The 13,371-nt window shown below is 37.2% G+C and overlaps 1 protein-coding gene across 3 annotated transcripts in view; it reads left to right on the top strand.

The window, feature by feature from the left end:
• Positions 1 to 13,371, top strand: part of TRIM24 (tripartite motif containing 24) — a 119,027-nt gene that overhangs the window by 82,955 nt on the left and 22,701 nt on the right. For 2 of the 3 annotated variants that reach the window (XR_004268220.1, XM_032275870.1), the window contains exons 8-9: positions 6,478 to 6,595; positions 9,861 to 10,129. Coding sequence is in view for 2 of the 3 variants with exons in the window: in XM_032275870.1 (XP_032131761.1) it covers positions 6,478 to 6,595; positions 9,861 to 10,129 (387 nt within the window). In the remaining variant the exon portion in view is untranslated. The remainder of the gene's footprint in view (positions 1 to 6,477; positions 6,596 to 9,860; positions 10,130 to 13,371) is intronic. The other variant, XM_032275871.1, reaches the window with a different exon arrangement.

Here is a 13,371-nt window from a genome sequence, read left to right as displayed (position 1 = left end):
TAGATAATAAAGTAGTTTGCCTGTAATGCATGCAGAGCTGAGGTTCGTGATTATTTTTAAACATTTAGAAGGATTTTCTAACTTCAGAAAAAGTGAAAATCATTATATTGTATAATTCTGTTCTCCAGAGTTCTGCTTTATAAATATAGCCTTGTTTACTCAGGTTATCCTTTAAATGATGGATTTTATATGCTTAAAAAAAATAAAATGAAATGCCTTGTAGGCCTGAAACCTCAAGCTTGGCTTGCTATTTTAAAAAATTTATTTATATTTTATATATAACACGATATCCATCACCCTACATAGTTACCTTGTATCTGTGTTTATGGTAAGAACACCTAAAATCTATAACAAATTTTTGATATATATTACAATATTATTATTATGGAAGTTTTTGTTGTTGTTTTGTTTTGTTTTGTTTTTCAAGACAGGGTCTCTCTCTATCACACAGGCTAGAGTGCACTGGCATGATTGTAGCTCACTGTAGCCTCAAACTCCTAGGCTCAAGTGAGCTTTTGCCTCAGTCCCCCAGGTAGATGGAACTACACATGCATGCCACCATACCTAGATTTTTTTTTTTTTTTTTTGTAAAGACAAGGTCATTCTCTGTCACCCCACCTGATCTGGAACTCCAGGTGTGAGCCACCACATCTGGCTGACCTTACAATCTTATTAACTATAGTTCTTACACTGTACCTTACATTTCAATGTTTATTTATTCTACCTACCTGCAAATTTGTACCCTATGACCTACTTTTCTACATTTCCTACCCGCCTAGCCCCTGGTAACCCCCATTCTACTTTGTCTTCAACTTCTAAAAGTAATCCATGTATAAGAGAAATTATATAGTATTTTTCTTTCTGGGTCTGGCTTATTTCACTTATAGTGAGCTCAAGGTTCTGTTAGCACAAATAGCAGGATTTCTTTCCTTTTTTAAGGTTGAATAATATTCTGTTGTATATATCTAACACAATTTATCCATGTATCATTGGATACAGGTTGTTTTTCTATCTTGGCTACTGTGAATAATGCTGCAGTGACATGGGAGTGCAGATATCTCTACAAGATCCTATTTCATTTCCTTTAGTAATACCCAGCAGAGAGATTGCTGGACCTACAGTAGTCCTATTTTTAATTATTTGAAGAACCTCCATATTGTTATTCATAGTGGTTGTACCAATCTGCATTTCCACCTAAAGTGTACCAAGGGTTCCCTTTTTTCCACACTCTGCCCAACACTTGTGTTGTTTTTTGATATTAGCTGGATCCTAACAGGTATGAGGTGATAGTTCATTGCGGTTTTGATTTGCATCTTCCTATTGATGACTGATGTGGAGCACCTTTTTATATGCCTATTGGACATTTTTATATGTCTTCTTTAGAAAAATAGAAATTCAAAGTCTTTGCCCATTTTTAAATTATGTTTATTTGGGTTTTTGCTATTGAGTTGCATGAGTTTCTTACATAGGTTGAGCATCCCAACTGAAATCTGAAATTCTCCAAAATTCAAAACTTTTTGAGCACCATCATGATACCACAAGTGGGAAATTATACACATAAGAATTGAACACAACTTGGATTCATGCACAAAATTGTTAAAAATATTGTATAAAATTGCTTTCAGGCTATGTATATTGTGTATATGAAACATAAATAAGCTTCATGTTTAGACTTGGTCCCTATCCTCAAGATAGCTAATTATCAATATACATGATACATAAAATGTGTGTATGTGTGTGTGTATCTATATATTAACATAAAAACTATCAAGAATCTTACTGACTTCTCTTCCTGGCATGGAGGCATCAGCATGGTGACTGTGAGGTCATTGGATATTGGAGAGGGTTGGGGAATCACTGCAGGCATGAAGCCAGTAGCCACAGATGTGAAGTGGGAGGGAGGAATATAGAGGTGTTCAGAAGAATTAGCCAGTGTCATTTGGATCTTGGTTACATTGAGTAAATAAGTAAATGGATTGAATAAGTAAATAAATATATTGAAGGTAATGGCAGCCTAGTTTCCAGAGAAGGTATTTAGAAAGAAGTTAGGCTAGGAAGGGCCCAAAGATGTGTTGGATTGGAATTAAGAGTACAAGTATGAACTTAGAGTTTTATTTTTATTCTTGGACTCAGATCTAGAAATCATTACAGATGTATATGTATCCATCTATATGTGCATATGTATTCATTGTTGGTGTGCTGCATCCCAATAGCACTGAGCCCACTTCTTCCAGATCTTGGTTTCAAAATACTAGGAAAAGAGGGGGAAAGTAAAAGGTGTGCCCAGAACATGATGTTATACCAGAAAACTACTGAAATGCTCAGATGATAATGGGGACATGTCAAAGGAAACAGGATTCCAGTGTAAAAGGGCTCCCACTGGGAAAACTAAAAACAAATTTGAGGATCAAAATAAGTCACTATAATAAATTATAACACACTGAATTAAATAAGAATACATGAGTTTATAATAATATAAATCAGTAAACAGGGTATTTGGGGGAGAAGTTGATAACAAAACAAAAAGTTATGGTTGTAGAAAGAGTAATGGGTATAAAGGAGTACATTTGGTTACTATCATAGAGGTAATTTGGGAGGACTAGTCAGTGGCTGCAAATATGCTGGGTAGAGGATTGATGGGAAACAGAGTATTAGTAAAATCTTAGAATACCTCTTCAACTTTAAGGTTAAGAAATTGAGTAGCAGAATTACAGATCAAGATTAATATCACCAGTGGTAGGACAAGTTGAACATCCTACATTTCCTGGCACATCATCATTTGTGTGGTATTCTTGACAAGAATACTGTAAATAAGTCTGATCAGGAGGAAATATCACCAGGTTAAAAGTCATCCTACAGAATGTAAGGCATAAAATCTTCAAAACACATCAGGGACGTGAACGAAAGAGAAAGTCTGAGCAGTTGAAAAATGAGGCAACGAAGCAACTTGTATTCCTTGATAGCATCATGGAAAAGACTGCTGAAACTGTTGGCGTTTAGATGAAATATTTAAACTGGATGGCTGTGTTGCAACAATTGGTTTATGAATTTGGAATCTGGGATTTAGTTACCCCTGTTTTAGGATATCCATACTGTAGTATTTAGGGGAGACAGGACCTCATGCCTGTAGCTTGCTCTCCAAAGTTTTGGAAAAAGACTAATAATGTGTGTAGGAGCAGTTGGGTGAGCACTGCAGCAAATTTGGTCATAAGTTAACACTCGGGGAATTTGGGTGAAAGAAATGTAGGCTTGGCCCCTCCCCTCCCCTCCCCTCTTTTTTGAAATGGAGTTTCGTTCTTGTTGCCCAGGCTGGAGTGCAGTGGCGCCATCTTGGCTCACCGCAACCTCTACCTTCTGGGTTCAAGTGGTTCTCCTGCCTCAGCCTCCCAAGTAGCTGAGATGACAGGCATGTGCCATCACACCCGGCTAATTTTGTATTTTTAGTAGAGACAGGGTTTCACCTTGTTGGCCAGGCTGGTCTCAAACTCCTGACCTTGTGATCCACTCAAAGTGTTGGGATTACAGGCATGAGTCACCCCGCCCAGCCTATACATATGTTTTAAACATGGAGCCAATGGGATTTGCTGACAGGTTGAATACAGAGTGTGAGAAAAAGGAATCAAGGACTTTTAAGTTGTAGGAAAAAATAGTATTGCCAGTAATTGAGATGGGGAGGATTATAGGAAGAGTACACCTGAGGATAAAAAGTAGTCATGTGTTGCTTGATGACAGGGATGTATTCTGAGAAATAGTGATTTTTGGCACTGTGTGTCATCATAGGATGTACTTACACAAACCTAGATGGTATACCCTATTGCTCCTAGGCTACCAATCTGTACAGCATATTACTGTACTGAATACTGTATGCAGCTATAACATAATGGTGTTTATATATCTAAACATAGAAAAGGTACAGTCAAAATACAATACAAAGGATTAAAAAATGTTATACCATGGAGGTTGCAGTGAGCCGAGCTGAGATCGTACCACTCCACTCCACCCTGGATGACAGAGTGAGACTCAAAAAAAAACAGTACACCTGTAGGGCATTTACCATGAATGGAGCTTGCAGGACTGGAATTTGCTCTGGGTGAGCAAGTGAGTGGAATGGTGAGTGATTGTGAAGGCGTACGACGTTACTATACACTACTGGGTACTTTATAAGCACCATACATTTAGACTACATTAAATTTATTTGAAAATATTTTTTCTTCAATAATAACTTCAGCTTACTTAAAGCTTACTTTAACTTTATAAACTTTAATTTTTTTAATGCCTTGACTCTTGTCAAGAGTCAAGCTACTGTTATTTTAAGATAATAACACTTAGCTTAAAACACAAACATTGTACACATACTTTCTTTCCTTATATCTTTGTATTTATTTACTTTAAAACTTTTTGTTAAAAATCAAGACACAAACACACACATTAGCCTAGGCCTACCCAAGGCTCACATTATTAATACCACTGTCTTACACCTCCACATCTTGTCTTACTGGAAAGTCTTCAGGTGCATAAACATGCATTCAGTTCTCATCTCCTATTAAAATAATCCTTTTTCTGAGACTATCTCTTGAAAGACTTGGCTGAGGCAGTCACTTTTTTTAGTAAGTAGTAGGAATACATTCTAAAATAATGAGAAAAAGTATTATAGTAAATACATAAACCAGTAATATAGTTGTTTATTATCATTATTTGGCAGCACGGTAGGTTTATTTACACCAGCATCACCATAAACACAAGTAATGCCTGGTGCTGTGATGTTACAACAGCTCCAACGTCATTAGGTAATGGGAATTTTTCAGCTTTATTATAATTTATGGGACTACTGTTGTACATGTGGTACATTGTTGACTGAAACACTGCTATGTGGTGCATGACTACATATGGATGTAGGGGAAGAGTGGTCAAAAAACTGAGCCCTGGGCATTCCAGCACATAGCAGTGTGGGAGAGAAGAAAACACCCACAGTGGAGACTGATTGTGCATTGCCAACAAGCAGAGGAATCCCTGCCCTTACTGGAGAGTTTAAAAACAGTGGGGCATTGGAACCTAAATCTATTCTCAGTGGCTCCAAAGGGTAGCAGCTAGTGAAACAAGGGAAAACCATGTGATTATAGTGTGCTGGAAGCCAAATGAAAAAAGTGTTTCCATGAAGGCAGACTGACCACCTGTGTGAAAAACTGCAACAAGCCTAAACATAATGGTCTCAGGAAAGAATGGGTAGGGAAGGATCAGAGATAGTGGACCTAGATGAGACTTGTAGAGTTTTGCTTTAAAAGAAATGGGGTAATTGATGGTAGGAGAAAAGGAGTCAAGGGTTTTGTTTTTACCTACAAAAACTTAAAGCATATTTATATGTTGATGGGTGTGATCCAGTAAAATGGGAAAATTGGTGATACAGAAAAGGGATGAAAATTACTGAGTAGGCAAGACAGGGTGGGCTCTTCTGCACAAGTGGAAGGCTGGCTTTAACTAGAAACATGGACATTTCATCATCCAGGAGGGGATACTGACTGAAAAGTGGTGGAAGTTTGTGGAAGATCTTTGATTATTGCTGATTTTCAGTGAAATGCTAAGCAAGTACATCAGCTAAGATTAAGAATGGGGGAGGAAATACTGGAGGTTAGAAAAGAGAAAAGAAAGTAGGAAATAGTTACTTAGGAAAGTTAGGGAAGTGAATGGACTAGAGAAATGTCGTATGATAGCTAGTCAGCCTTAATGGCCTAGCTGAAGTAAGTGGTCAAGTGTTTGAAGTGAGATCAGTTCAGTGATACTCAGGCAGAAGGTGGGATTTAACCAGGGTAGGTTGTTTTATCTAGGGGAAACGTTGAGGAGAGTGAAGTGAACATACATAATTGAGTGAGTTGATGAGATATATATGCAAGGAAATTATTGGAATTGAAGCTGGATAATGAGGAACTGATGAGATATATATGCAAGGAAATTATTACTGGAATTGAAGCTGGATGATGAGGAACTGAGGGTTAGAGGCAAGGGTAAAGTGAGATGAAAGGATGGATAGGTTTGTAGGATTATTGGTATTTGGGCACTAGAGGAAGTGAAAGAAGAATCATTTGGGTTGGATATTGAAATCATCCAAAATTGTGAAAGGACTTATGTTGGAGATGGTGATAGTGAACCAAGAACTAAAATCTTCCAAGAACTGAGGGAGAATGACTAGATCCTCACTGATGATTAAGATATGTTAACAACTTTTATTTTACAAATATTTAAGTTAGTGCTTCTACAAAGTTTTATTAATTGTTCAAAAAACCGACTTTAACCTGTCACTTCAAAATAGGTTTAATAGTACAGCTAACTGAGTTATGCCTCAAAACTTTTTAACATGCTTTGGACCTATATATGATTGTTTATTGTGTATTGATGTACATATCAGAGACTGCTTTTAGGTATTTACTGGGCACTTAATAAATTATTTTCCTAATATTTGGTTGTTTCTCCTTTTTCTTCTAGATTACATACCGGTTGCGGCACCTCCTTCGTGCAAGATGTGATGCGTCCCCAGTCACCAACAACACCATCCAGTTTCACTGTGATCCTAGTTTCTGGGCTCAAAATATTATCAACTTAGGTAGGCCATTACATAACATTTCTCAGAGTGCCCTTTGTTTGTAGATCTCTCAATGATTATGACATGTTACTGAAAATATGGTCTCTTAGGCTGGGCACAGTGGCTCACATCTGTAATCCCAGCACTTTGGGATCACTCAAGGATCACTTGAGCCCAGGAGTTCAAGACCAGCCTGGGCAACACAGGGAGAGCCGATTTCGACATAAGATACCTAAGTTAGCCAAGGGTAGTGGCACATGCTTGTAGTCCAGCTACTTAGAAGGCTGACACTGGAGGATTAAAGAAAATGTCTTTTCTCACATTCAAAATGCTTTGATTATTTTAAAAAGGCATGCTGTTTTTGATAGTATTGTATGTATATGGTAACACATACACACAAATATAAAAACACATACATGTACAGATAAGAAAACATTCTATAACATTGAATTACAGGGTCTCTAGACTTAGGAATTTAGGTGTCCTGTCCTGTTACCTCAACGCCCCCAAATCTGGTTTGTTCTGTTAGCTTTAAATTTATCAGAATGAGTTAACTTGACTTGTCATTGATAAAGGGTTTTTGATATCTAGAAAGTTTTATTTTAAACTACTTTATTTTTATTGGCTTATCTTCAGAACCATTCAGTAGGAACCTAATGGTTCAATCCTTTATCTTGCTTAGGGAAGACTTTTAATTTTCTTCTTTTGCCTGATCAGGTAACAGTTATGTAAATTTCTTACTAACTGAAGTATAACATACATACTGACAAATACCCAAATCTTAAACAGTTAAGTACTGTGTAATGATGTCTCAATCAACTAACTGCATCTATGACTTATAAATACTGAAGTTTTTTTTTACTATATCTTTGTATGTTTAGATACACAGATATTTACCATTGTGTTACAATACAATTGCCTACAGTATTATCTAGATAATTCAGTACTATTACGTGCTGTACAGGTTTGTAGCCTAGATTCTACCTAGCAATAAGCTATGCCATATAACCTAGGTGTGTAGTAGGTTATACAGTATACTTTACATAAGTAAACTGCTGTTTGTCTAAAGATGAAATGGCCTGAATGACACATTTCTCAGAATGTATCCCCATCCTTTAGCAACCCATTGTCTGTTGATTAGCAATCAATATTACCTTTGATTATTTCTTTTTTGGGTGGGGGGGGAGCTTATTATATTTGTTTCAGAATCATCAAAGATGGTTTCTCATCTCCAATGCTAGATTGTGGGTAAAAAAAGAAAATGACTGGAGAAATAGCCCATACTCACTAGGAAAAGAGGAAATAGGCAATCTTACCCATGTAAGGGAAGAACAAAAAGAATCCTGGAAGCAAAGGTGATAAGGAGACCCTTGCAGACTCCTTTAGATGCAGACATATGTATATTGATACATAGCAGGAAACTGGAATTATACACACTCATCTTACCAAAAAGAAGCATCTTTAGAATATAAAACGTGTATAAGTAACTCTTGTTGCCACACTTGACTCTGTCACCACACATTCATCTGTACTCAGAACCCATCACAGGTATAAATCCACACAAGTTGCTCATATATGTAGGGATGTATGTACTTACATCACAATAGGTAAACACACCCACATATAGACATAAGTGTATTTAAGAATTATGTTTAAAACTGTACACGCATAAATGGTTGTAGTTTCAGATAAACCTACTTGAGCCAAAACAAAAACAGGATCTTCTAGTCTAATAGTTTGTGAAACTGATAAAGTTAAACAATATATTTTACTATAGGATTTCTCCTGTCATTTACAGCACTGTAAATTCATGTACAATGAGATTTACATTGTAAATCTCTAAAGAAGGAGACAAGTTTTCTAAACTTGTTACCCATGGCTTCTGAGAAACAGAGAAGAGTGGTAGGGAACAATATTGATCTAGATGAATATTTTGTTAGTGTCTTGAGTGACTTTGGATAAGTTTTAAAGTCTCTCTAAACCTGAGATCCCTTATGTGTAAAAGAGAATGTTATTGTTTCTTTTAAATATATACATATACCTACCTGTCATAGTGAATTACACACAGTAAACATTTAATGAATAACTGTATTTTTAGAATGCATTTGCTTAGTAAATCATAAACATTTGAGTCTCTACTGTTGAAATCAAACTTGGATCTGACTTTTCAAAGGCATCATTAAACTCTTAAAACTAGTTTTTAAGCCAGTCAACATATTCTGTATCAAAAAGTTAACATAATATGTATGCATTGTAAAGGTATAGGAAACTTGAGAGATCACAACTTGTTAATAATAAAGATTTAGAAGTACCTTATGAGATTGTTTTTAGAGCCAGTCTCAGATTTGCTTGTTTTCATATATGACAGCAGTTCTCAAAGTATAGTCTGGTACTCTTCCAGGGGACCACAAAGGCCACCCTTTTCCAACTGCATGTCTGAATGAGTGTTGTGCCAGACCTCTATGGACTTCCGTAGGGATAGTGCCGTGTTTGAGAGGCCCAAGAAGAGACTTCAAGCCAGTGAACGAGATATAGGGTTTATTGAGGGAACTTACATATAGGACAGTTCAGTGGCAGTGGTCTGGATGGGAGAACCACCAGCAAGTCGTTTAAATAGCATTTAGCACCCTCTCCCTAGCAACCTCCATGTGGCAACCTTCATTTAACACAAAATAAAAGGCCTCCATCCCCTATATGGCCTGGATTCCACAGGCTGGGCTGGGAGTTCAGATATTCTTCATTGATAAAGAATGAATCTCCGCATTGGCCAATACTGGGTTCCTTAGCTCAGCTTAGGCCGCACAGGTCACTCTCAGGGTACACTTAAGTTATTGCTGTCAGGTGCTGTCTGCCATACAGTGAGACTGAAATTTTTTTCATATATTTTAACCTAACAATATATTATGATAGTGCAGAAACAGATAATGAGATTTCAGCTATTAAGCAAGACATTCAAAGAGATTTTTTAAAATATCAAATAATGCCACTGTTTACCAAATTTTTTATAATACAGTTTTATAAAAACATGTTGTTATGGTTTTATTATTTTTAAATGAATTAGTACTTCTTAAAATTATTTTTATTTCTAATATTATAAATTTTGGTTACTAGAACTTAAATGAACAAAAGCTGTTTGGGGATCCTCTATATTTCAGAGTGTAAAAGGGCTCATGAGACCAGAGAATTCCTTGACAATTCTGACATTCTGCAAAAATAGCCTTACAAAATGTGATATTTCACCACCTATCTGAAAAACTTTTTCCCTTAACCTTTTCTTTCTAATCAGGTTCTTTAGTAATCGAGGATAAAGAGAGCCAGCCACAAATGCCTAAGCAGAATCCTGTCGTGGAACAGAATTCACAGCCACCAAGTGGTTTATCATCAAACCAGTTATCCAAGTTCCCAACACAGATCAGCCTAGCTCAATTACGGCTCCAGCATATGCAGCAACAGGTAATGGCTCAGAGGCAACAGGTGCAACGGAGGCCAGCACCTGTGGGTTTACCAAACCCTAGAATGCAGGGGCCCATCCAGCAACCTTCCATCTCTCATCAGGTAAATTTGGAAGCAGGCCTGTCCTCACTTAGATAATTATAGTATAATTGTGTTGAGCAGCTCAGAATAACAAAGACATCCATTTTCCATCATCTAAATATCTGCATTTATAAAAATTTATCACATTAAGGATCCCTTAATGCCTAGTTTTTATACCTACTTAAAAAGGATTTAATGGTTTATTTAGCTGATAAATCTATTTTCATCTACCTACCCTTCATTGTCTTCAAATTAAAGCAGAGGTTAAATGTTTATATTCCTAAATAACCCAAGCCCTGTGATTGATGGGAAAAGCTGTGTACCTGTAATTCCTATATTAGTGCTTCAGAATGATGACTACATTAAGAATCTGTCCTCTGTGAGAATGCAGTGTTTAGAAAACCACATTGCATCTTAGAAACAAGGGCAGAGTGAAATAGAAAAGGGCAAAAGTGTGGTTAATTATAATCTACCTTTTTCAAACTTTATTTCTGAGCCAATACACTATTTACCATTTTTATTTTTACTACAATCCAATCTTTTTTTGCTGGGGGGGGGTGGTGGGCAGAGTCTCACTCTGTCACTTTAGGTGGGAGTGCAGTGGCACGATCTCAGCTCACTACAACTTCTACCTCCCAGGTTGAAGTAATTCTCATGCCCGTCTCAGCCTCCCAAAATGCTGGGATTACAAGGATGAACCACTGTCCCTGGTCTCAGTCCAGTTTTTAAAGATAAAATGTGTATATATATATATTTGCTTGTTTTTTAAAGACAGGGTTTCACCATGTTGGCCAGGCTGGTCTTGAACTCCTGACCTCAGGTGATCCGCCCAACTTGGCCTCCCAAAGTGCTGAGATTACAGGCGTGAGCCACCATGCTCGGCCCTTTTTTGTTTTGTTTTGTTAGTTTAACTCTCCTGTCAGGTTACATGTGGGCAGACTTAGATTTAATACAAGTTTAGTAAGGAACATAAAGTCTAATTTATATAATTTGTCTGTTGTTTTCAGTTACATCATTTATTTATATACTCTTTTTTTTTTTTTTTTTTTTTTTTTGAGGTGGAGTTTTGCTCTTGCTGCCCAGGCTGGAGTGCAGTGGTGCCATCTCGGCTCACCACAGCCCCTGCCTCCCAGGTTAAAGCGATTCTCCTGCCTCAGCCTCCCGAGTAGCTGGGATTACAGGCATGTGCCACACCCAGCTAATTTTGTATTTTTCGTAGACAGGGTTTCTCCACATTGGTCAGGCTGGTCTTGAACTCCCAACTTCAAGTGATTTGCCCGCCTCAGCCTCCCAAAGTGTTGGGATTACAGGCATGAGCCACCGCGCCCGGCTATGTATACTCTTTTTCTGCAAAGAATTTGAAGTGATTTACAGTATAGGATACAAATGAAATTGAGCAGAGTTTACTAAGAGTCACAGTATGCGGACGTAGGCTAAGAATTCTCATACCGAAACAGACAACCAGCTCAGAACTTCTTGCCAACCAAAGCAAAAAGGAAACAAGAATAATATGGATATTGCTATCTAATAAAAGGAAAACATACCAATTAATTAGGGAGAGAAAGTTTTAATAGTATTTTGCTAGCACTAAGAGGAATACTTAACATGGTTCTTTATGAAAAAGCAATTAAATGGCATAATGCAATTTTTTGGGTAGAAATTTAAAAAAATAGAAATGGTCTTTCTTTATATGGGACTCATACTTAAATCCTCAGTAAAAGTTGTGGGCATTTGTAGATGCAGAATGTGTTACGTGGTATATGTAAAGGTCTGAGGTAATGTATTTGAGGTTTTTAATCATTTGACTAATAATCCTAATAATTTGACTAAGAAGGTATGTAAAATCCAAGGGAATATTAGCATGGCTGTTTAAAACTTCATTTCAAGCCAAATTCCTAAAAAAATTGAGTATCAAGCAATGTAAAAGATCTTTGAGTGTTCCATGGGAAGATAATTTTATACTTTATATACTAGCAGTATACCTAGCAGAGCAGAAATTTTGTTAAGAAAATTGAAGGCAGAATGACATATTTCAGATAGACTGCAAAGATGACTAAAATTTTTCTGAAGCTAGATAATGGAAACGAGAAGATATTAGAATGCCCAGTGCTACACATTTGCATGTATTAATATTTACCTTCTAAATATTTAGTAGTTTATTGACAACAAAAGGAATGAATCCATCATTTGAGTTAAATGCCTTTTCACTAAGAAGTCAAGAACTGGCTGGGCACAGAGGCTCATGCCTATAATCCCAGGACTCTGGGAGACTTGAGGTAGGAGGATCACTTGACTCCCGGAGTTCGAGACCAGCCTAGGCAACATAGGGAAACCTCCCCCACTCCCATCTCTACAAAAATAAAAAATTAACTAGGTGAGGTGGCACATGCTTGTAGTTCCAGCTATCTTGGGGGACTGAGATAGGAGGGATTGCTTGAGCCTGGCAGGTCAAGGCTGCAGTGAACCATGATCACGCACCTGCACTCCAGCCCAGTGAGAGAGCAATACGCTGTCTCAAAAAAAGTAACCAAGGCAGTTAATAGACACTATGTGAAAATAGTTATATAAGCAGTGACAAAAGGAAGTGACTTGAGCCTTTAGCCTGATTTTCTCAGAAATTTTATTTTGATTTTATTTCAGTCTCTACAATTTAGTGCTATAATCTGTATAGTCTCTATTATATAACCTAATTTTCACAGTTAGAACAAAGTACTCTTCACATACTGCAGTTCTTACATCACATACTGTTCTTTTTCTGTCAGTTTTTGAAAATTTCCTGCAGTTTCTTTCACATTCTCATCACTTCTTTTTTTTTTTTTTTTTTTTTGAGATGGAGTCTCCCTCTGACACCCAGGCTGGAGTGCAGTGGCACAATCTCGGCTCACTGCAACCTCTGCCTCCTGGGTTTCAAACGATTCTCCTGCCTCAGCCTCCTGAGTAGCTGGGATTACAGGTGCCTGCCACCACGCCTAATATTTTTTTGTTTTGTATTTTAGTAGAGATGGGGTTTCACTATATTCACCACGCTAGTCTAAAACGCCTGATCTTGTGAGCCACTGCCCCTAGCCTCTCATCACTCATTATTATCTGTCCTCTGCCAAATGCCCATTCATACATCTTCACTATTTGGTATCTCTCTTCTGTAAATTTGTATATTGCCCTGCCCTCCTACAGTTTGAGTTTTCTACCAGCTTATTTGTAAGTACATATGGAAAAATACCTGTCTAGGCATAGCCACACAGCAGGTGTGTCTGTGTAACTAT

Source organism: Sapajus apella, unplaced genomic scaffold (assembly GCF_009761245.1).
Source record: "Sapajus apella isolate SASKATOON/1434 unplaced genomic scaffold, GSC_monkey_1.0 scaffold7, whole genome shotgun sequence".
NCBI lineage: Eukaryota > Metazoa > Chordata > Mammalia > Primates > Cebidae > Sapajus > Sapajus apella.
The sequence above is the reverse complement of the archived record's forward strand: the minus strand, read 5'-3'. Positions and strand labels throughout refer to the sequence as shown.